Source organism: Siniperca chuatsi, linkage group LG17 (assembly GCF_020085105.1).
Source record: "Siniperca chuatsi isolate FFG_IHB_CAS linkage group LG17, ASM2008510v1, whole genome shotgun sequence".
Taxonomy (NCBI): domain Eukaryota; kingdom Metazoa; phylum Chordata; class Actinopteri; order Centrarchiformes; family Sinipercidae; genus Siniperca; species Siniperca chuatsi.
The window spans coordinates 9,635,675-9,658,229 of record NC_058058.1 but is presented as its reverse complement, the minus strand read 5'-3'; the positions used below and the strand labels follow the sequence as shown (position 1 = coordinate 9,658,229).

The following is a 22,555-nucleotide window of genomic DNA, read 5'->3' as shown; positions in this document are numbered from 1 at the left end:
AATATCTGAGGGGAAAAAAGGACATTAAATCATGTTTTTGGAATACAGATTTTATTACTGTACAATAAATTACAATCCAGATTTCAAGTTCATTCCACTACTCTCTCTACTTTGGTCTGTTGGTTAAAATCATAGTTTTCATAGTCAGGAATTTTCATGTAAACATCAACATGTTTTGTAGGCACATACAGCACTTGTTAGCGGAAACATGTTAACACACACCATCTCTTTACCTCCCCCATACATCTCCATCTTTCTCACACCTTTCACACAAAAACACTTGGCTGAAAGGCATCTCGGCATCATTCGCCCCTTCGTCTCTCAGTGGGTGTAGAGGGAGGCGGTGAAGACGATGTCCCTGCGGATGGCCAGGGAGGCCTTCTCCATCTTGCTCCCCAGGACGGAGTCTCCCACGATGCGGGCGGCCTGTCGCACCTCCTTCAGCACCTCGTCCAGACGCTGGATGCAGCGGACCACCGTGCCCTCCTGGATGTCTGTCAGCTGGGCGATCTCTGCGAACGGCTGTGATGGGACAGCAGGAGCGAGACAGAGGAGGGATGGGACCAGAGAAGGTGAGATGTGACATGGTGAGATGGAGGATGATGCAGCCATCGAAGATAATAATAAATACATCATTAGACAGGCAAAACTAGCCTAAATTCAAGCTTTGAGATCTCATACAGGACGATCCATGAGGACTGAATACTGTGTGACTAAGTATGGTGAAGAGATTCACTAGTCCAGTGGTTCCCAACATGGCAGTCAGGACCCTCCAAGGGGCCAGAAGGTGAACCTGATGGGTCTCCGGATGATTAACAGGACAGGGAAAAAGACAAATGATGCTTCTGCTACACAAAACAATCGGCGTATTTTTAATTTTCTGTACGAATTCAATTGACGAGTGGTCCGGACCAATCGTACGAGTCAGGAACAAATAGTCTGCCTTTCTTCACAAGGGGATAAAAACTTGTTTCACTTAAGAATCGTAATGCCCAAATATGACAGACTTAGTGCAAAATGAATATTCTGTTCAACATAACATCATCATTGTTTGCCAATTTACTCAGAGTTTTTATTTTTTTAGATGTTAAGTTTTTTCTTGGCATATTTCGGCACAGCAGCTTATACAGTTCAGTAGTTGTTAGGAAAACTCTCTCACTCAGCTGCCTCAGAGTCTTTATGCAGGTCTCTGTGGTCGCTGTCAGGGGGAACCACCCTCTGATGCACACGACACTGTAACATCATCTACTGTAGGCAATAATATTCTCTCATTTAATATCTCCCAGACTGTCTCGGCCCCTTGACCGCCTCTCATATTAGTCATGGTCCGCTTTGCTTTGGAAATACTTTTTTTTTTTAGCATTTAACTTGATGTCAGAACACTATTTCTGTCACAGCACAAAGTTGCTCTGATGACACGTCGTTAGCAGCTGTATTATTAATATTTTCTAATTGTTTCGGGTCCTGACACTGTTAAACTTGTTATCTTTTTGTCTGCTGATTTCTGACAACAGGACTTGAAGCTCTGCAGTGTGAAGTTCCTCTTTTTACTATTTGGTGACATTTTTGTGAATGAAAGGTTGCCTTGTACGGCGATTTGAGGTGCATGGATTATTCTAATGAACCTCCTCATGAACAGGTGGCATTCATCATGCTGAAACGAGCAATTTACGGCAAGTTTATCCAGTTAAGAGAGTTTGATGAATCCGACTTGGAGAAACTCGTACGAGCAAACCTCACAGAAAAAAGTAAGAGAGGTTTAAGAAGAATCTGTTCTTGCATGAGGCCAAATGTATTTTTTCTGTACTTTTCTCTAATCTTTACTAATTTCTTGTGAAAAACTAGATAATTTTAATTCTCCAGGCCTCTAAAAACTATTCAAATTAAACAATCTGAGAGGGAAAAATAATTCTTTGGTAGATGTCTTATGTTTTTAAAGCAAAAATGCCAAAAATCCACTAGTTCCAGCTTCTCAAATGAGGGAAATTTGCTGTTTTTCTTAGTCTTCTATTATAGTTAACTTAATACTTTTGGGTTTTAGACTTTTCGTCGGACAAAATAAGCAATTTAAATACATCAACTTGGGCTTCTAGAAATTGTGATGGATGGTTTTCGTTATTTTCTGACATTTTCTAGATCAAATGATTAATCTATAAATAGAGAAAATAATCACCGGATTATTTGATAATGAAAACAATCTTTAGTTGCATCTTTAATCTTAATACATTATCTGAATAATGGCCTCTGATCTGGTACGTTCACATTAACACTTGGTATTATGAGTGTTCTTGTTACCTGGATTGTTATTAGGCCTCAAAATGAAAATTAGGTAGGCGGAGCTGTCAACAAACATGGCATGTCTCAGGTTAAGGGTCATCTGTAGCTTTCTGCCAGCTTGCTTGAGATAACAGGAAGAGGTGGAGTTATGCTCCAAAAACGCTCCTACAGTTCCCATAATGCTTAATAGTGTTGTTTGTTAGACCCTCCCTGCCGGTAAATGCCTACGTCTTTCAAACTCCTGCCCCCAAGTTTGTAACACAGGCTTTCTGTTGAGATTGTGACATATCCAAGCCAAAGCTGAGATTTCTTTCAAATATTGGAAAGCTCTTTTGAGAGCCACAGAAGACATGAAATGTTTTCACAGGCTGAGCAGTTCTCCCAACGACGAGTAAAGCTGGGTGCCCCTTTAACATGCATTTTTTTTCTCATCCAGATACAGATTGCATGTTAATACCAGGAGTCAATGGGGCCAAAATCAAGGGCAACAACAAAGAGTTAAACCTCACCATGCCTCTGGCCCAGCAGTACACCACCTCTGTCAGGCCAAACTTGAATTGGCCAACAAACTCCTCAGCTGTCTGTGATAGCCCACAATCCCTCTGCAGCTCTCCAATACGCTGGGCCACGGACAGCACCCGATCGATGCCCTGAAAGAAAAAGAAAAAGAGACACAGAGAGACAGAGAGAGATGTGGGAACAGATGGCAAAGAGTAAGTTAAGCCTCAAAAGACAGATTTTAGTTTTATAAGCGGCCCTTAAATGCATCACTCTCTCACCTCTTAGTGTTAACAGGGTGACCTTGTCATTAATGTTCAACAAATCACTTTTACAAACCGTACTGTGGCGTGTCTGCTCTCTTATCGCAGGTCTACAGAGCTTGGGTCATCACTAATTTAGGCCCTCATAAAGCACTTTCATGTATCCGGGGCAGTTCACAAAACACACTGACACGGCAAAGGCGTATTTGACAGAGAGTGAATTAATAAGTGAGTGAGTGACTAGGGTGAGTCAGGTGAAGTGCCCTTGTCGTCCTCTCTGCAGGGCGAGGATGTTATGCATCAAATCTGCAAAAGTACAATGTAATATAATGTGAGAGCGACTGTTTGTGTGTGTGTGTGTGTGTGTGTGTGTGTGTGTGAGTCACCCATGGAGGAGGCAAAGTCTGTACAGTGTGTCAGTACACACACATCACAGCCACTGTCACTTTAATATCTGTGCTTTTCATGAGCTACAAGCAAGAATGATCCTGCTAAAACAAAATATAATTTCCTCCTTACCTCCTGCAGTGTGTTGGTAATGTGCGGCTCCACCTGTGTGTTCTGTGTGAAGACCAGACAGGACAGCAGGGCGGCGCTCTCCTCAGGCGCCAGCGGGCTCAGGACGTTCTCGAACAGCAGCTCGGTCAGCAGCAGCTCGTGGCTGCTGATCTGACAAGCTACGCGGCCTTTCAGCTGCACCGCCCCGCTGCTGTCGACGTACTGGAGGGACTGCAGCACCTGAGGGGGGAAATAAACCTCTGAGTTCAGGATCAACCGAGCTGAATCGGGCTGCGCTCAATTAAAATACTACTCTACTCCTCTTATTTGTAGGCTGAAGTCACGCTCGCCTAACTGAATCATATCCCTTCTGCCACATCTATTTGCTCAAATTCACTTCTTTCTATCACAAACATATCAAGTCCCAATAGTTTATATCTTTGGAGTCCGTTTTACAGGTTTCTAGTAATACTGATGATTTATGACACAATTTCTCAATGCTTTGTGGCTGGTGACCAAAATTTTTAGTCCCTAAAAATTCCCTAAGTCCCTAAGGCTAAAAAATGATCCGAGCAGTTAAGTTAGTAATACCTGCTAAACATCAGCATGTTAGCATAGCCGCTAGCATGGCTTTAGACTCTTAGTCTTGTTTACAAATATATGAAAGAAATATCTAAACGTCTTTCTTAAATCTCCAGCAACTAGTACTGAAATGATTAGTCGATAATTGGCTAGTCGATTAATTGATCAACAGAAAATTAATTGACAACTATTTTGAAAATCGACATGCCAAATATTCATTAGTTCCAGCTTCTCAAAGGTGAGGATTTAATTATATCAAATTTGGATTGTTTGTTTTTTGTCTTATGATTATTATGTTTTTTGGGATTTTTATGCCTTTATTAGATACAGTAGATAAATGACAGAGAGAGATGCAATAAAGTTCCCTGGCTGGTAACGCGGCGGTTAATGTATGGCATCTTAAAAGCCACTAAGCCACTGTGACACCCCTGGTTTTGGAATGTTGATCGGACAAAACAAGCAATTTAAAAGACATCACCTTGGGCTGTGGGAAGTTGTGATGAGGACTTTTCAGTATTTTATGACATTAGATTGCCCTACCTGCAACCTCAACTGAAGTCCCAATACTAGGGTTTAGAAACTGGCTGTACCATTGCAATGTGTATTAAGGGTAAGCTAAAGGCCTAAATGTAAATCCTTCAAAACATAACAAAAATGATAAACCTATCTTTGAGATAGTTATTTATTTATTTAAATTGAAATCTGTCCTAACTCCACAGGACTGGAAAGTGACCTGATTTTGAAAAATAAAAAAAGCCCTGACAGAAACAGGTCAGGACAGCGAGTCAAACGTCTGATCCAAACCTTGATCCTCTGGTGGTATTCAGGCAGCAGAGACAGAGACTGGTCCGACACCAGGAACAGCAGCCTGTCCAGCTCCTCCTGCACACTCATCCTCTCCTTAACCCGAGCAAACTGACACACACACACACACACACACACATATACAGTTACTTAACTTGGATATACAACAGCAGTACTGCAGCACTTGACCTGATTTCAGTGCAACAAAAAAAAGCAAGACCGCATTGTAGTGGAGAGGAAAACGTTGCCTATTGTACTCTCATTGACAGCACAGAGGAGTCTCTTGGTGAAATATATTACATAAACCCACTGAGGCCAATTATTGTATACTAACAGCTTGCATTGTAGAGCATACTGCATTAACCGTCGCTTTATAATACCCACAACGCTGCATAAAGACACAAGGAAGTGTGAATCTACAGTGATAAGAAGAGACAGCGATACTGCAAGTAAGAGCTTGTTATCTTGCAAGTAATGAGAGCGTGTGAGTGTGAATGTGCATGAGATGGCTCAAATGACACGCTGTGCCTGTGAGACAGTGATGAGCTGCAGCTTGAGCCTATATGGGTAATTATAGAAACAGCCGGCTCTGATTCTCACATCTTATCTCCTCTTATGAGGCTGCCAGTAAGACAGGACACACAACACAAAAGCAAGAATGTTGCGGTGGAGTTTGATGTTATTATTGTGAAACTAGAGGAGTAATGCTGCAAGGATAAAAGGAAACTGATGATGGAATGAAAAGAGAGAAATGAGAGGAGGCATCAAAAGGGGGCCAATTGCAAAGTAAGTGTCTTATGTAAGGGTATGATGTTAATTAGCTGCATAAATATGCAATTGCTGCACAAAAGAATTTGATGTCTTTATTAACAAACATTGAAATGAAACACTCGCCTCATTATTCATCTGCATCATCTCAAAAATATAAATAACTCCCATAAAAAAACGTAAAAAGAGCGCTGTCTTCAAGGACAGGCTCAATGATTAAACACATCAATCAACAACAAACACACACCTGCTCTGCGAAAGTGGGCGAGTGGATGCAGTTGAACTCTCTGAGGCTGTCCTGCAGCACGCGGAGCCTCATGGAGTCCTCCACCACATCCACGCTCTTCAACTGGAGGTCGTTCACAGGGTCGAGGCTCGCTATGCCGGCGGGGTTAGCCTCAGCCAATCGCAGGAGCTCCTGGGTCGCCGTGGAGATGGCCTGGCCGGGAGGGTCAAGCCTGAAGGAGACAATGAAAAATAGGAGAGCAAGAAAGATACAAAGACATAAATAAACAGTTTAAGTTTTGTTATATACATAAAGCATGACTGACACCAAAAACAGACAAATATACACAAATATGTTATACACACTCTTACAAAGAAGAAAAATGGCCCTCACAAGGTACCAGTGTGTGAAATACCAATGACAATCATACAGGTGGAATTACTATACTTATTTGCATTGTGTAGGTAGATTTACAGCATTATTTACTGATACTTTACAGTTAACAGGTCTATGTCAGCCACTCAATCAGACTGACATTAAGAGTGTAGTGCATCTTTTTTTGTTTATTTTATATGTTTGGTTAGTAATATAAGGACTGTTTAAGAACTTTCTTTGGATAAGGGCTTTTATTTTGCATATGTTTGGACTTTAAAGACTTAAAAAGGTGCTCTGCTCTTGTAAACAAAAAAAAGTTATGTTCATGTTCATGCAGTGTTTCTCACCAAAACAGTGTGTGTGTGTGTGTATCCTTGAGGTCTAACATAAGTGTTGAATGCATTTCCTCCCTAACAAAATATTTACAAAGCTGAAAAAATATTTTAAATCCTGCATTGTTTACATCAATGTTAATTAGCTAGCCGTCTTCTTCTTCACTGCATTTGTTGGCACATACTGTGTTTCTTGATTTCTTTTTAGATTCTTCCATTAGCTACTGTAACAACAACAACAGTAGCTACTTTTTCTGGGGTCCACATAATGTATTTATTTTAATACTTCTATGAAAAAACACATGACACAAGAACACTCATGACAAACACTAAGACGAAACAACATAATAATTTAAAACGTGTGTAGTAAGATAGATAGCTCTACATAATTTTATCACCTCTTACAGATCAAAATATAGATAGCTCTATACATCATGAATGCCTTGTAAAATAATGTCACTGTCCGAAAAGAACGCCAGGTTTCTATAAAGTATCTCTGGAGATTTAGCTATGATAATATTTCGTATAAAAGTATGCATGTATGTCCTCATGCACGTGCATGATACAAACAAATCTGGGAACCCACTCATAAAATAAATATGTATACATATATATAGAGTGCTACTAGTGGTCAAAAACTCCACAGGGCACATTTAAATGAAGCTTTTCAATTATGCAGAAGGTACAATATTTGATTTTAATACAGATGCGACAATTAGACCCCCAAATTTTTGTTTAGGGGTGTGCACATGTGCCAACGAGCATGCTGCCTGTTGCTGTAGCTCCGTCACGTCGTTTAAAGAGTTTCCCCTCGGGGATCAATAAAGTATTTCTGATTCTGATTCTGAAGTTCACTCACACACCTGAATCGTGGCTGTTGCCTCTTGTTGTAGTTGTCGATGATCCTCTCTGGAATCACTTTGAGGGTTTTTACTGTGATGGCTGAGATGTCCTGAAGCTTCAACTTCTGCACTGTGTGGCTGCAAGGGCCTGACAAAAAAATAAAAGGAGCAAGGGAAACATCAAAATTATACTGCTTATACTATTGTTACACTGCTCTGTGAAAGCTTCAACAAACTTACCGAAACGTAAATGTGCGTGGGTGGTTTTAGTGAATGTATAGAAGGTCTAGGGGTAGAAATAAAGAGAGAAAACAGAGTATGTGTGTTTGTCCACTTGTCTGTCAACCAACCTTCAGGTATGAAGAGGGCTGTGTTGTAGAGGTGAGTGAAAGCGCTGCTGTTGTTGCCTTTTCCCTCCCCTTCCTCGTTTCCCTTCTCACAGATGATGAGAGCTGTGAAGGTGCGATTCACAGAGTCATTGGACACCTGGCATGGAGAGAAGATGGGTAGAAACCAGGAATCAAGAACAAGCATACAATGTTTGCAGATGTTTGCAATGTTTATATTTTCTAAGAATATCCTTCCTATGAACATTACTTCTATGCTTATTTCAGCCTTCTTAATATTGTTTTATTGGTTTCCTGGTTTTGTATTGTTTTGTCTGCAACGTTTTATGCAGCCAACTTAGCCAGGTCTCTAACCTCAATGGGATTTCCCTGGTTAAATAAAGACTAAAAAACCCCAAAACAAAACAACTTCAGTCAGAACATCAGTACTACAGTTCATTTTACACAAGCTGAAGACAGTATGACAGTATGTTAACTTTAAATGTCCCTATCAAATAAATAAATGTCATTTCAGGCTTGGATTCAGCACAGCGGTAACAGCGGGCTGCCCTACTTTGCTGGATTTTAGAAAGCAGTTGAGACAGGTCTGAACAGTCTGATGAGTGTTTATGTCTTCATCTGCTGCTACTGTTCAAGCCACCATGAAAAACACACACATAAACACACATCTACCTGTAGGATAACTCCCAGGGCGTTGAGATGCTGTTTGTTGTTAACTAACACAACTCGACCCACAGACAGAGCTTTCAGCCCGTTGACAGACTCCAGAATAGCACGCTGAAAAAAGAGACAGCAGGGAGGAAATGTAGCAAGATTAAAGCTGTATGAATTTGATCTTTGTTGTGTATATATGTATGTTTTATACCTGGAGGGCCTCGGTGGTGGTTCGTAGCTCCGTCACGGTGTGGTAGTAAGGCAACAGGTCGGACAGCTGGCCTTCTGTGTCCAGAGGAGGCAGAGAGGGCAACGTCTGCTTCAGCTGCCTGATCCTCTTCTCATGAACCTGCAGCAGGAGGAAGAGGAGAGGAAATAGAGAGCTTTTATAACACATTTGTCGGTGAGAAAGAAGAGCGAGGAGGAGGACAGGAAGAGAGATTAGAGAAGAATAAAAGTGAAATTAAGCTGTAACTGCACAGACAATTTTTTTTAACCTTCAATGTATTGTCTCTATGTTGTTTACCTACTTCATTTTACGTGTACAATATAGCATTTATAATCAAACCTGTTATGTTCTGCTGCTGTACGTTACCTGAATGTCCCTGTGGTTTTCAGAAAAGCTCCTCCTCATCATGTCGGTCACACGGAGGGCTTCGACTCGCAGCAGGTTGAGGATCATAGTGTAGGTCAGTCGGAACTGGGACTGGAGGACGGTAGGTTTACCCTGAGCCACACAAAGAGGATGATGTCAATAAAAGAAAAATCAGTGCAAAACTAAGAGGTAAGATTTTCCAATATGTAGCCATTATAGGCATATTCTGAAACCATTCATCTGAATCTATTTTGTCTTCTGGCAACACTTCTTACATTTACCTTCAGAAAGTTTTTTCTCTTTTACGTTTTCTCTAATTCCTTTACTTTCTCGATTTATTAGTGTAACACACAAGTGCACAGACTGTTTAATGCAGAACTAAACGTCAATAAAGAAAACCTGAAAAAAAAAAAAAACATAATCGATACTGTGTAATGTGAAAAAGGACCGATACATTTCTTTTATGGCTGATAGTGCTGCAACTTACGATTATTGTCATTATCAATTAATCTGATGTCATTTTCATAGTCAAAATGTTAAAGAATAGTGAAAAATGCCCATCGCAGATGTTGATAATTTGACACATTGTTTCAGCTCTAATGGCTGAGCAACTAGGTCATTAATGGTGGCATTATTCTGTAGGTTTTCTTATTGTCAACAAATCGCACGAAAAGACCAAAACCAACAACGCGTTAGTCTGTCTCTCAATACTTTCCGACTTCCCTACCCTGTCTGTGGCTCTCAGCTCCATTTGTTCCTACTGAGGACATACATCTTTAAAAAACAGTCACAGATATATAGTTTAAGTTTTGAAAAAGGCTAAATAGTTTTCTAATATAGCTGCGCACTGTAGTTTTTATCAAACGCTATTTAAATAGGAATAAATAATGCATTTGTTGGGAAAGGAAAGAGCACTAGGTTTATTATAGGAAACAGATATAATAACTTACACATTTATACATTTAGTAGATAAAGCTCCTATCAGAGATAAAGGAGAATTATTTCTGTTGAAGAGCACATTTAAAATCGAAACACTCCTCTCCAAACTGGCACAGAAGGAAAGTGAGTTAAAATAGCCTTACTGTGTAATTAAATGATAAATGAGTAACCCAGCGTGCAACACCTTCCTTGAAACATGGCCCAAATAAACAGGCGGCAGAGCTCCGATTTAAGACATTATAGATACCTAGAAATGTTGACGAGAAACCTGCAGAAGGAGACCAAATGATACATAAACCCATGTGACAGGTGGATGTTACAAAACAAAAACAAAAATCTGAGAGTTGAAACATGGAGGACCTCACCAGCATCATGACATGCAGATCTGCCATCTCGTGAACTCCGGCTTTACACAGAATGATGACCGTGCCTGTGGCGTCCAGACCTCTCCTGCCAGCTCTGCCTGCCATCTGAATATATTCACCTGAAAGTACAGTTTAAAACATGAAAGAGATATCAAAATACTTCCTCAACTCCAATTCGTCCTTAGAGATGAAAGAGCATAATAAATATTGGTTCAGATGAAAGAGAGGAAACACAGACAGAGAGAACCAAACCTGGCAGCAGATTTCTAAAGCCGGTCCCGTCGTGTTTCCTGATGCTGTCGAATACCACAGTCCTGGCAGGCATGTTCACTCCCATTGCAAATGTCTCGGTGGCAAACAGCACCTGGGAGATGAAAGGAAGATGCAGGAGTATTGTTTTAATCATCTGTGGGCCAACATGTATTTGCAGATTATGCTTGTAGCAGATAAATAGGTTTGCTATCTTTTATCATATATTTGATTTGTGACTGACACTACCACACTATCTGATATCTTCTCTCGTCTGACTCACCTTTACGAGGCCTCGTGAGAAGAGCATCTCAATGACCTCCTTCAGTATTGGCAGGATCCCGCTGTGATGGACTGCTATCCCCCTCTTCAACAGGTCCCTCATGAGCAAGATCTAAACATGACATTTGTAAATGTTAGTGTCACATATTGTGGTTGACTCTAGTCACAAATGGTTGGATGGGCTATTTGACTCTGACCTGACTTTAACTGGGCAGGTGAAAAGGGTTGTTACTTTTATTTAAAAAAATCTTTTTTAAAGATTTTTGTTATGTGCTTTTTTGTGTTTTTAATATATGTATCAATAATGACAGTTTAATACAAGTTTTATTGGTACTTCTGTTATTTACTCATGCTTCCTATGCTTTAACGTTGATCATTGTTTTAAATGATGGCTTGTTTGCACTTTGTGAAACACTTTGTAACCTTGTTACAGAGATTACTATTACACAATTACTTGATTTGGCCAAATTAGATTCTGGTGTGAGATACAGACGCGTCCTTGCTTACAGGACGTGATTGCAAAAAACAAACCTAAAACTGTAATATCAATATCAATATTCTTTACTCTCTCAGTTTTCGTGTCCATCAACTCCAGAGAGGAAAATATGTGCTAAATGCTCCACTATGTTCACCAGCTAGTCGCCAACTTTGTCTGTCTGACATCTGGTGCTGAGCAGGTGGTGTATTGTGGGTTTTTAGAGCTCTTTAGCTGAAAAAACAACAATGATGAGAACTGTGAGACTGAACAAAAACAGTAAAGTTGTGGGCCAGAAAGCCAAAACAATAAGCTGAAAGAAACTAAAATGCTCTGTAGAGCTGAGGGGAACTGCAGAGCCAGGTGATAATTCTGTGTGGGTTTGTTACTACTCACAGTTTTCAATTTTTATTTGTAGCCAACAACAAATTAGTTGCCCAGTGCGGTGTACGTGCATCGAGAATATCTGTCCTGTCCTTCCCTTGTGATCAATAAATTGTACCCAGGGGAGCTGTCCGTGCCAAATGACAATTAAGTGTTAATATTAAAAAGAAATATATTGTCACTTCAGGATGCCGCCTATAATAAAAGCCTGAGGAGAGAAAATCTGAGGGCTAAGCTGACCGATCTTTACCTGAGGCAGCTGTCGGTCTCCTCCTCGGAGGCGACTCAGGCTCTTCTGGAAGAAAGAGTGGATCTCAGCTTTCTCTATGGAGGTGGTCAGGTCCATGGAGTCCAGCGAGCGGGCGTTATCGTCACACCGCGTCCGAGAGAAGGTGAACGCAACCACCGGCGTCTGCTGCCGCTGGGATAGGTAGTGTAGGAGAGTGAGCCACACCGCTCGGTCCTGGAGGGAAAAACGCAGTAGGAGGGATGAGAACATGAAGCAAGAGGATGTTGTTAGAGGAAAAATCTAGAAGCAATGACCTGACAGAGGTAAAAGGAAGGGAATTACCTGACTAGATGAGGTGTTGTGAGAAGTATTTTTCGTGCCAAATGATTGGGCGTGTTTGCTGGTGCGCTCCTTCTTGGCATCGACAGCTGCATAGTACCTGAACAACAAACACAACTTTCTTTATGGGAAACATCTCTAATATCTTTCTCTGTGACTAAAACTACAACCATCTACAGAAGTGCCACACAAAGCAGACGAGAAAAAAGTTGCACCCTTTAGTGAGGAAGTTGCCCACAGCATCCACCAGCAGGAACATCTCTTTCTGAGTCCTGGTGCTGTTTCCAGTGTACAGATAATGCTCCAAAGGCACAGGTCTCTTCATTGTGCTGATCACGTAAATATGCCTCTTCTTTATACGACTAGGAATAAAAAAATAAAAAATATGATGGGGGAGAGAGGGAAATGTTCAAAAGATGCTTTTAATATTAGAGGATTTGTGTCTTATTTTGACAAACTGTCAAATGCTACCACAAGAGGCTCTCTGATATTTTGTGTTGTAGCAGATGTGGCGCACCTACCCGATCCACTCGCTAAACTCCAGAGCATTTGGCACTGTGGCGCTAAGGAGAATGATACTGACGTGATCGGGAAGCATAATCAAAACCTCCTCCCACACAACCCCTCTCTGAGGAAAAACAAAGGGATGGTAAAAGAGCAGAGCAGAATGGTTATTATTGACTTTCAACAGTAAATTAGATAAATGAAAGATACAGAAAGCAGTTCCTGACCTCAGCATCATTGATGTAGTGAACCTCGTCAAAGATCACCCACTCCAAGTCTCTAATGACCTCTGAGCCGTTGTAAAGCATAGACCTGAAAGAGAGCAAGAGCAAAACAATCTCGAAGCTTTTTCTATTTTAATAAAACAATGAATTTAACATTCATAAAAAACCTGAGTAGTACCTGAGGATCTCGGTGGTCATGATGAGACATGAAGATTCAGGACTGATCTGGACGTCGCCCGTCAGGAGTCCAACGTCTCCAAAGGTGTTCTTAAAGTCTCTGAACTTCTGATTGGACAGGGCTTTGATAGGAGAGGTGTAGATGGTCCTACCAAAACACCAGATTAGAGAGAGAGTCAGAATCTGATTTGCACGAACAGAAAATACATCAAATAAAACACAAAAGAGGAAGGAAATGTTAATACTGTTAAGATATTTGGGCGTCCTCCTTCATATGTGCTACATTCCTCACTGTTGGTGGTGAAAACGTCGTCTCAGTTTACAGGGTAACATAAAATGTAAACCTGAGTGAGAACCATATAATCCCTAAATACACTTTATTTCCCTTATTTTAGATATAAAAAAGGAATAAATAAAATTGAAACAAAAAATGTGTAAATAAATAAAAATTACTAGGTGTCCTATATATTTTATTTTATCAGTAATAAGAGAAAAAAATAAATATGCCTAACTAAGTATAATTAATGACAGCAATAATAATTATCTTGACAATAATAATAATAATAATCATTATTATCATCACCGCCACATCACTGATTAACATAATAACAATAGACATTATAGAAAAATACATAAATAAATAAATCTCTAATCTCTTTCTTTGAAGTCTTTCAGGAAGGAAAGTCAATAGACCTTAAAACATTTGGTAAATAATTCCTTATTTAGAATTTGAAAATCTTTGAATTTGGTGCCCCCCCAAGTTGCAGCGTGAAAAAACACCAAACTGTGGCAGATGCATATACCAATACTAAAGAAACGCTTTAATTTGATTTTATTTGATTGAATTTAATCTTAATTTTATTCTACCAACAACAGTTGTTTTCAGTTGAACATTCTGTTGCCGTAGCAACCCCTGCCGGCAGAGTTCCGCAGCAGTTTAACTGACATTTAACTGACATCTGTGACCAAGCAAATATTGACAGACATCTTTAATCTCTCCAAATGCCCTTGTTGTAGCATTATCTGTAGGTCCTCTTTTTATTTTATCATAACAGTTTTGTAAATGTTGATTTGTGATTTGTTGGTTTAATTTTCTTGCAATCAGTTTAGTGCTAACTAAGCTTGCCATTATACTAGCTGTCTGAGGCTAATGAGTTGCTAATACAACATTCTAAGTAACTGTTACATTATTGTTGGGCTAACTGTTATATATTTTACACTTTTTGCTTTTAGCCCCATGGACTGTTCACTAGACTAATTGGCTAGTGTGTTGTACTTTCTATAGAAGCTTAAAAGGTGGGGTATGTGATTTGTCAAATACAATGACAAACATGTTGTGTGGCTCGGTTTCCCATTTACAGAGCCAGGGCTGTGTACAAACAACAAATTTTTTTCAGCGCACACACTGAACAGACAGCTAATGGACCGTGAGGAAATATTAGCTGAATTTGACAAAAATTTTATTGGATTAGAATACCTTTAATGCTTTTCTATCACTTGTGATATTTTGTTTCTTTCTGGCATGAAGGAAAACATAGCTAATTTGACAGCTAGTCTATACTTTTGTAAATCCAGTTTTCATGTTACTGTACTAGTTAATTTTTACAATACATTTGGTCTAAATCTTGTTTATGTTATCTCATCCTAAAAAGAGAGCATTTCTCTCAGTGAAACTCCCCCTGAATAAGTAAAGGTGAGGGAAAAAAACCCTCATTAAATTAGTTGTGTTTTATCCAATACTGTTTTCACAGTTTCACAATTGCTCCCAGTAAAAATTTCAAAGACTGTCTTCAACTTTTACTGCAAGTGTGTTTAGCTTGCTGCATAGCTGTACACCTGAGGAAATTGATTTGTACTAACAAATACACACCTTGTCATGTGTTTCTGTGAGAGAGCGATGGCGTATTCGGCCACCACTGTTTTGCCAGCTGATGTGTGCGCGGCTACAAACACAGAGTCGTGAGCCTCCAGCCTCAGCACAGCCTGTTTCTGGAAAACATCCAGATCAAACGGCCACTGGAGCAGAGGAGGGCAGAGAAACAGATCTGTTATCACAGGATGCTCAGGTACTACGTAAAGCGACTTTTATGTGATGATTCATCACATTTACACAGAAACACAGGGACGGAAGTGTGACATTTTAAAGACTGCATATATACAAAAGGCACAAATAGGCATTATATCATATTTTAGGCTAACTGGATGATTAATAGCATGCCCACCTTGAAAGCTGGGTTGGGGATGCGTTTGTAGAAATCATCACAGGGTGCAGTTATGTTGACAGGGATAGCCCATTTCTTATTTTCCTCTGGGTTTTCTTTTGGCTTTGATTTCTCATCTTTTCCTTCCTCTGGGGGAGATGAGGATGACACAGCATCCGGAAGACATAGGAGGTCATCAAGGCTGTTTGTTCTGGGTAGTTTGGGAGCTTCTTCACTTCCTTTGCCTTCCTTTTTCTCCTCTTCCTCAGGTTGTAAATAAGCGATGTCATCCAATGTGGACAGAAGGGACATGAGGTTCACCTCTGCCTTTGCTATCTTGGCATCTTCAGGATACAAATAAAAAAAAAAAGATTAAATAATGATCTTTTAACCCCTGTAGGATTTTTTGCATAGGAGTGTATGATATCTAACCTTTATCAGTGAAGTCCATCCCAGCTTTAAGTCCAGGTGGGACTCTGAGTAAATCTATGAGGAAAGAAATTACAAATTCAGCCATGAAGAGCTAAAAAAACAACAGAAGTTGTTCACCATTATTTTACAACACTACAAGTCGAAATTTAAAAATCACCATTCTCAAAGTCTATGTCCTCCTCCAGCTCAGATTTCTTCTGGATTTGGTCCAGACTAAGCTCCTCCATTCCTCCTGTGAACAAATATATTTGAAGATAATAAGGACAAAGTGAAAAACACCTCACTTGCAAACATCTCAACTAAAGGAAGACTACGTAATTACTGAAGAGAAAATGCTTTGAATGAATCTATCTCACCGGGGAGGAAGGGGTAGTTGGTGTTGCTTCCTCGAAGGCTCTCTGAAGGAGGCCCGGGCTGGCGTTGAAATGAAAGTGAGTTCTTTGCTGACAGGCCAGTGTTCTCCAGTAACACCTAAAGGTGAATTAAAGACAGAACAGACCCAAAAGTAATTGAATTAAACTTTACTTTTGTTTAAAGTAATACAATGGCCGCTTTCTATTGAACTGACATGGATGGATTCTTCTATATGCAAAAAAGGAACAGTTATACCACAACATCTTCTTCTCAGTAAGAGACAATTTAATTTCTATAACAGTTTTTAAAAACAGGATGACATTAGGGCTGCAACTAACGATTATTTTCATTATCGATTAATCTGCTGATTTATTTCTCAATTAATCAATTAGCCATTTGGTCAAAAGTGCCCACCACAATTTTCCAAAGTGCAAGTTTACATATTGAAATTCCTATTCTGATCTGACATACAGTCCTAAACCCAAAAATATTCAGTTTATTAACATGGAAAACAAAAAAGAAGCAAATATTCACATTTGAGAAGCTGGAATAAGTACATTTTTGTCATTTTTGCTTTAAAAATGACTAAAACGATTACTTGATTATCAAAAATGTTGCTGATTAATAATTGTTTCAGCTCTAGATGCCATTATGCTTTATAAATAATTAAACTGATGAGAGTGCTGTGGGAAGAGTGGGCCAGTGTGTTTGTACGCTACCTCTGTGAAGTCCAGCAGCATCCCTGTGGTTGGATCTCTGACAACAGAGAGACCAGAGTGAAGTGGAGACGGAGTGCAGTTGAGTAGAGAGTCGACATTAACCTCTCTCTGAGTCACGCTGGTGGAGACAACAACACAATAGTTACTCTATCTTCTTTAGATACATACAGTTATTTAAAAAATCCTGTGAAGCAAATTGAATGACTCTGGTCAGTCAGTAATATCTGATTTAAAATAATTCTCGTACAATTTGACGAAAATCTTCACTTTATCTGTTCACACCTGATACTGTATCTTATTTTAAATAATCTGTTGTGTTTGTCTTGCAGCTAATAACTTTCATATCATTCCTCTACTTTCATAATCAAATTGTTTCGATGAGGAAACAAAGATCAAAGTTGAAGTTAAGAAGATAAAAAAGTTATTTAATAATGATCATATCTTCTTCTTACGTCTAATTTTTATTTCATAGACTGGCTATTTTGATTAATTCCCCTCTAAAACAACATTTTATTCATTCCTGAAAAGCAGGGAATTAAAATTCAATAAAAAAGGGGTTAATGTATTTTATCATTTGCTATTTAATAAATCTTCAAATACAGAAACACGCCCATTACATATCTGCCACTGGTTCACAAAATTATGTTTTTTAAGTGGTTTTATCAAATAAGTATTTAAATCAGTTATACACTTTAAATGGCAGTGTATAGACACATTACAGTGTCTACAATACCAAGTAACAGCAACCTATACACAATCTTAAACACATATTGGTGTATCAATGTGTCAAAGTGTTAACCAGTAATAATAAAATTGTTTACAGGAATACGTACTTGAGAAACTTCTGGAAGGCAAAGTCTGTGTCATGTATAGGAAGCCAGGCAGGGTCCCGTAAAAACTGTTTCTCTACTTCTGTCTCCAGGCTCAGGCTGGTGGGAGGAAGCCCATGGGGGAGCTGTGGAGGGAAAGAGATCAGATATTCAGTAACTGGAAGCAACTTAGTGAGCCAGCAGATGCATACCATGTAATCGTTAAATCCCAGGTTTGATTCCTTTACCACACATTAATTCCCGACATTTTCCCCCACGATTACTGTCTCAACTATCTACTAAAATAGTAATGTACTCCATATATCTGTCCATCTATCTATCTATATATGTATCTGCAAAATGCCACAAAAATAATAAAATTCCAACAAAAATTTAACGACTTTTGTGAACAAAACATGCATGCGAATAGGTGTCATATTTATAGTAATTTTTTTAACATGCAAAATCATTTATTTATAACCCCAAAAGGTACAGGCACATATTGGTTACTTTAACAATAACAATAATAAGTAAAAATGTAACTGATAATAACTTTTACTCAAGTAAATTTTGACACGCACAGACTGGAAGTATGAAAGCTCAGCGGTGGTGGAAGAAGCATTCAGATGCTTTACTTGAGTAAAACTAGCTCTTATGAGAGTAAAAGTACAGAAGTATGCAGAAAAACTACCTCTGTGAATATTGTATTATATTACTGGATCATTAATACATACAGTATATGTATTAATGTGTAAGCAGCATTTTCATGTTGTTGGTAGAGATGCAGCAGTTTTAGCTACTATGCACACTGTTGGATAACAATGCATCATATTTTATTTATATTTTGGACTAGTAACTACAGCTGTCAGATAAATGTAGTAAAAAGTACAATATTTCCCTCTGAAAAAGGAGTAGAGGAGAAGAATTAAGCAGCATAAAATGGAAACAGTCAAGTTAAGTAAGTGCATCAAAATTGTACTTAAGTGCAGTACTTGAATAACTGTCATCCTGCGCCATACTGACCGTGCTCTGTGGAGGTAAAGGCTGGCCAGGCAGGGGGTGTGTGATGAGCTCAAACCTGCCAGAGCATCCCATCTCCAGCAGGGACATCGGCAGGTCCATGGGGCCCACAGGGGGCACATCTGCAGAGAGGAGGGAGAAACAAAACAAAGAGTATGAATGGACTAAAGAAACACAATAAGGCTAGTCCACATCCATGCAGGGTGCAGCCAGGAAGATGCGCCCTGTGAACACTAATGCTAACTTAACTCTTTAATTCTCTGTATGTGTTCAAAAAAGACTGAACAGACATTATTACAGCCATTGCCTATTTAACTAAATATTAAATCTATAAGCCATGAGGCTGCTGAGCACTGATTTACAGCAAGCTGGCTACACTATTAGCCACATCGTCACACAAGCTACACCAGTGAGGCATGTTAGCAAGATGAAACGCATTTCAATTTGCTATACATATATACATATATATAAGCTTGCTATATATTTAATAAGCCACAACTTACTTATTCTGTCCATGTCCCCACTCGCAAGTGAAAGCAGAAGTTGCCACCAACTAGTTACAGCTGTCGCCTCGGAAGTTGCCAAAATTGACAAGCGGAAGTAGCTACTAAACTAGCGTTAAGCTAGCTACAATAGAAAAAGAAAAACTAAACTGTAAACGTGTCAGCCACTTCCACAAAGATGTCTACAATATATAATTAATTATTATATTCCAGAGGGATGTCGTTTTGTGCGCTTTGCTAAATGTTTTGCTAAACATTTTTGTTGCAAGAAAGCAAAAACGCCACCGCCGACGTCATATTTACGCGCCGGTGTTTTTGTTGCGAGCTGTGTACCACCGTTTGAATTTGGTAACGTTAAGTGAATTAATAAGATAAAAACAGCCATTATGAACAGTAGTTTTAAGAGACCGCACATGTTGTATTATTCTGGCAGGCTGTTACTGTTTACTTTTTGTGTGGTCTAAATTAGCTACATTTTTTTTATTCTCTCGGGAGGAAGTCGTGTTTTGGGTTCTGGCTAGCGACCGAATTAGCTTACCTAGGCTAGCAGCGGTGAAAGTACATAAGCCAATCCGTTAATGCCTGTTTTGTGTTACTATACCTGTATTTGTTACCAGCTGTTAATGCAGTTGTCTGTATTGTAGCTTTTGCCATCATGGTGGTGTTTCCAAGTTCGCTAACGGAGGAAGAGGAGGCTCTGCAAAAGAAATATGCCAAACTCAAGAAAAAAGTAAGTCACTGGAAGCTTGCTGTCACATCCCCTAACAAGAACATGGTAGTGGATAAAATGTAAGACTTTTGCATATTGAATAAAGACGTGAATGTGTAACTATATAATTAGTTTTAATGATAAGTGTTGAATTTATTCCCCAAAAATATAAGTTTTATTTCACCGTCTTTTCAGAAAAAGTCGCTGCTTGCCTTGAAGAAGCAGAGTTCAACCAACCAGACAAACCAGAGTGGCTTGAAACGGAGTAAGTGCATTTGACTCCATTTAAAGTAATTTGTGTACTTCAGCATTTGTCTTTACTCCGCTAACTAAAATACACCTTGTGTTTACTCGCCTCCAGCATCCCCAGTGTGTATAATTTAATTAATTAATTTACTCAATCACTTTAATTTATACAATGACACCTGTTGAGACTCTCTGTCCTGTTAACAAGAATTTAAAAAGCAAATGAAAACACATTGACTAGAGTAAACATAATAATGAAGGTAAATCATAAATATTCTGACCATAAATACTAACAAATAACTGGACAAAAAAGACAACATATATGTGACTTTTCTGCATATTTGTATACTTGTACTCACTTAAGTTGATCCTATTTGAAATATTAGGGCTACTGGAGGCCCCATTTTTATTTTTGCTAAAGCAGCATGTATCATGTACTTAACCACTTGTTATGCTTTTATTTACTTTACAATTTATGTCACAACAGCTTTGTCGGACCAGCCTGTTGTTGACACTGCAACGGCGACAGAGCAAGCAAAGATGCTCATCAAGTCTGGTGCCATCAGTGCCATCAAATCAGAGAACAAGAACTCGGGCTTTAAACGCTCTCGAATGCTGGAAATCAAACTCAAGGTGAGCTGTCATTCCTTAGACAGTGTTGTTTCGGCTGATGTTCAGCTGTTTTCTTGCTTTGTTTTGTTTGTTCATTTGTTTAATTGTTGCTCTTTATCTGCCACAGGACCCTGAGAAAGGCCCAGTTCCTGCTTTCTTACCATTCCAAAGGAGTTTCTCTACAGATGAAGAACAACCTGAGGTATAGTGGATATAAAACATGGCTGCAAACATGACCCCTTTGTTGCAGTTGGTGTGTATTTAGGTTTCTTTCTCGTGTAGCATCAATTCCTCAAATTTTAAATACTAAGGAAAAAATACTAATGCAATGTTTACGTCTTGCTGTGGTGGCTGATTGCAATTGCGCTGCGACACATTCAAGCGAGTGTTTTCAATTCAGAGTTAAATAACTTCTGTAGAATTTCTGTGGTAGTGTTAAAAAGACACATATGCTATAATATGCACATTTACAGATCAAGACACTGTTTCACAAATCTGAAGATCCGAAAATGACTTGTTGCACAGAAAACAAAATGTACAGCTTATTCTGTTGTTATCATATTTGTGTTTCTCCTAGTCTGGGAAGAGAGGCCACAGGAAATCTCTGTATGAGAGGTAATGTCTAAAAACCATGATGAATAAGCAAAACAAACCTGTTTAATACACCGACGGTGAGTATCTGTGTGTGTAACGTCATTTCCCCTGTGTGTCCCTGCAGCTTCGTCAGCTCAAGCAACCGATATCGGGAAGAGGACGACGGAGGCGGCATATCATCCAGCCGTGAAATGGACAAAGACAGAGAGAGAGAGCGAGACCGCGACCGGGACCGAGAGCCGGATAGAGAGCGGGACAGAGACAGAGAAAGAGACCGGGAAAGGGATAGAGACAGAGGCAGGGACAGAGACAGGGAACTGGACCGAGAAAGAGACCGAAGCAGAGACAGGGATCGAGACCGCGACAGGGAACGGGACAGAGACAGAGATGGACCGTTCAGACGTGAGTAACCAATTTCTGTTGTTATGCAAGGAGATTTTACAATTATACAAAGAAAAATCAATCATAGGGAAGGCAGAGATGCAGATATCTCCAGGAATAGTACTATCAGTAGTTGACAAGAATATAGTGCACAGCCAAGTCATAATGTGGACATAGTCTGGTGGTGGTTGTCAAAAGGCATGCTGGGACATTTAAATGATTTTTCTCTGTCTCCCATGTTTTCAATCCCAGGGTCAGATTCATACCCAGAGCGGAGAGGGGTGCGAAAGGGGAATACGGTGTATGTTTACGGCTCTGGGCTCGCTGAGGACAGCCTGCGCTCTGCTTTCTCTCAACATGGGAACATCATCGACCTCTCCATGGACAATCCACGCAAGTATGGAACTATTAAACAACTCTGTGTGCACATAGTGGTCATCTCTGCCTACTGTTATGAATGTGTTGCTGTCTTATACTATACTCTCTTCTCCTGCTTCTGATTTATTCTATGATGCAGTTGTGATTTGTGTTTCCTGTTTCTCTTTCTAGTTGCGCATTTATCACGTTTGAGAAGATGGAGTCTGCAGACCAGGCTGTAGCTGAGGTTGGTATTATCCTATATATAAGAAAAAAACTGACAATTATACATATGATTTGTTAATAATACTGCAAAAAACAAACAAAACCAGGATTCAGCAAAGAAATTTAAAACAGAATATACATGTAATTTAGAGTAAAACAAAACAA

The 22,555-nt window shown here is 39.4% G+C and overlaps 2 protein-coding genes across 5 annotated transcripts in view; one reads left to right on the top strand and one right to left on the bottom strand.

The window, feature by feature from the left end:
* Positions 1–34: 34 nt before the first annotated feature.
* On the bottom strand, positions 35–19,413 carry skiv2l (SKI2 homolog, superkiller viralicidic activity 2-like). Of its 2 annotated transcripts, none has more exons than XM_044170638.1 (28): positions 19,267–19,413; positions 18,767–18,885; positions 17,768–17,889; positions 16,935–17,052; positions 16,218–16,332; positions 16,019–16,093; positions 15,862–15,915; positions 15,451–15,773; positions 15,099–15,244; positions 13,230–13,376; positions 13,055–13,139; positions 12,845–12,951; positions 12,539–12,685; positions 12,327–12,423; positions 12,006–12,218; positions 10,898–11,008; positions 10,618–10,729; positions 10,366–10,484; positions 9,062–9,193; positions 8,678–8,815; positions 8,485–8,589; positions 7,816–7,951; positions 7,487–7,613; positions 5,938–6,148; positions 4,923–5,033; positions 3,558–3,776; positions 2,787–2,927; positions 35–522 (listed from the first exon to the last, which is right to left on the bottom strand). In XM_044170638.1, the coding sequence occupies exons 1-28, from the start codon at positions 19,277–19,279 to the stop codon at positions 322–324; spliced, it is 3,744 nt and encodes a 1,247-aa protein (XP_044026573.1). In that variant the 5' UTR covers positions 19,280–19,413; the 3' UTR covers positions 35–321. The 2 variants fall into 2 exon arrangements, with proteins under 2 accessions (XP_044026573.1, XP_044026572.1); XM_044170637.1 differs by lacking the exon at positions 19,267–19,413 and adding an exon at positions 19,013–19,082 and having other exon boundaries at positions 18,767–18,927.
* A 62-nt stretch (positions 19,414–19,475) lies between these two features.
* nelfe (negative elongation factor complex member E) overlaps positions 19,476–22,555 on the top strand; it is a 4,726-nt gene continuing 1,646 nt past the window's right edge. The window contains exons 1-9 of one of the 3 annotated variants that reach the window (XM_044170652.1): positions 19,476–19,614; positions 19,911–19,996; positions 20,171–20,240; positions 20,709–20,854; positions 20,961–21,035; positions 21,411–21,448; positions 21,552–21,829; positions 22,061–22,205; positions 22,358–22,412. In XM_044170652.1, coding sequence (XP_044026587.1) covers positions 19,922–19,996; positions 20,171–20,240; positions 20,709–20,854; positions 20,961–21,035; positions 21,411–21,448; positions 21,552–21,829; positions 22,061–22,205; positions 22,358–22,412 — 882 coding nt within the window. In that variant the 5' untranslated portion in view covers positions 19,476–19,614; positions 19,911–19,921. The other 2 variants (XM_044170654.1, XM_044170653.1) reach the window with 2 other exon arrangements.

Bases quoted from the DNA above. Each gene is read 5' to 3' on its own strand.
- skiv2l (XM_044170637.1), bottom strand. From the start codon at position 19,067: ATGGCTGTAATAATGTCTGTTCAGTCTTTTTTGAACACATACAGAGAA. The intron at 17,053-17,767 runs GTACGTATTCCT...TGTCTCCACCAG, and splicing joins GCCTTCCAGAAGTTTCTCAA to CGTGACTCAGAGAGAGGTTA. The intron at 6,149-7,486 runs GTGTGTGAGTGA...TGTCTCCTTCAG, and splicing joins AGGCAACAGCCACGATTCAG to GCTTGACCCTCCCGGCCAGG.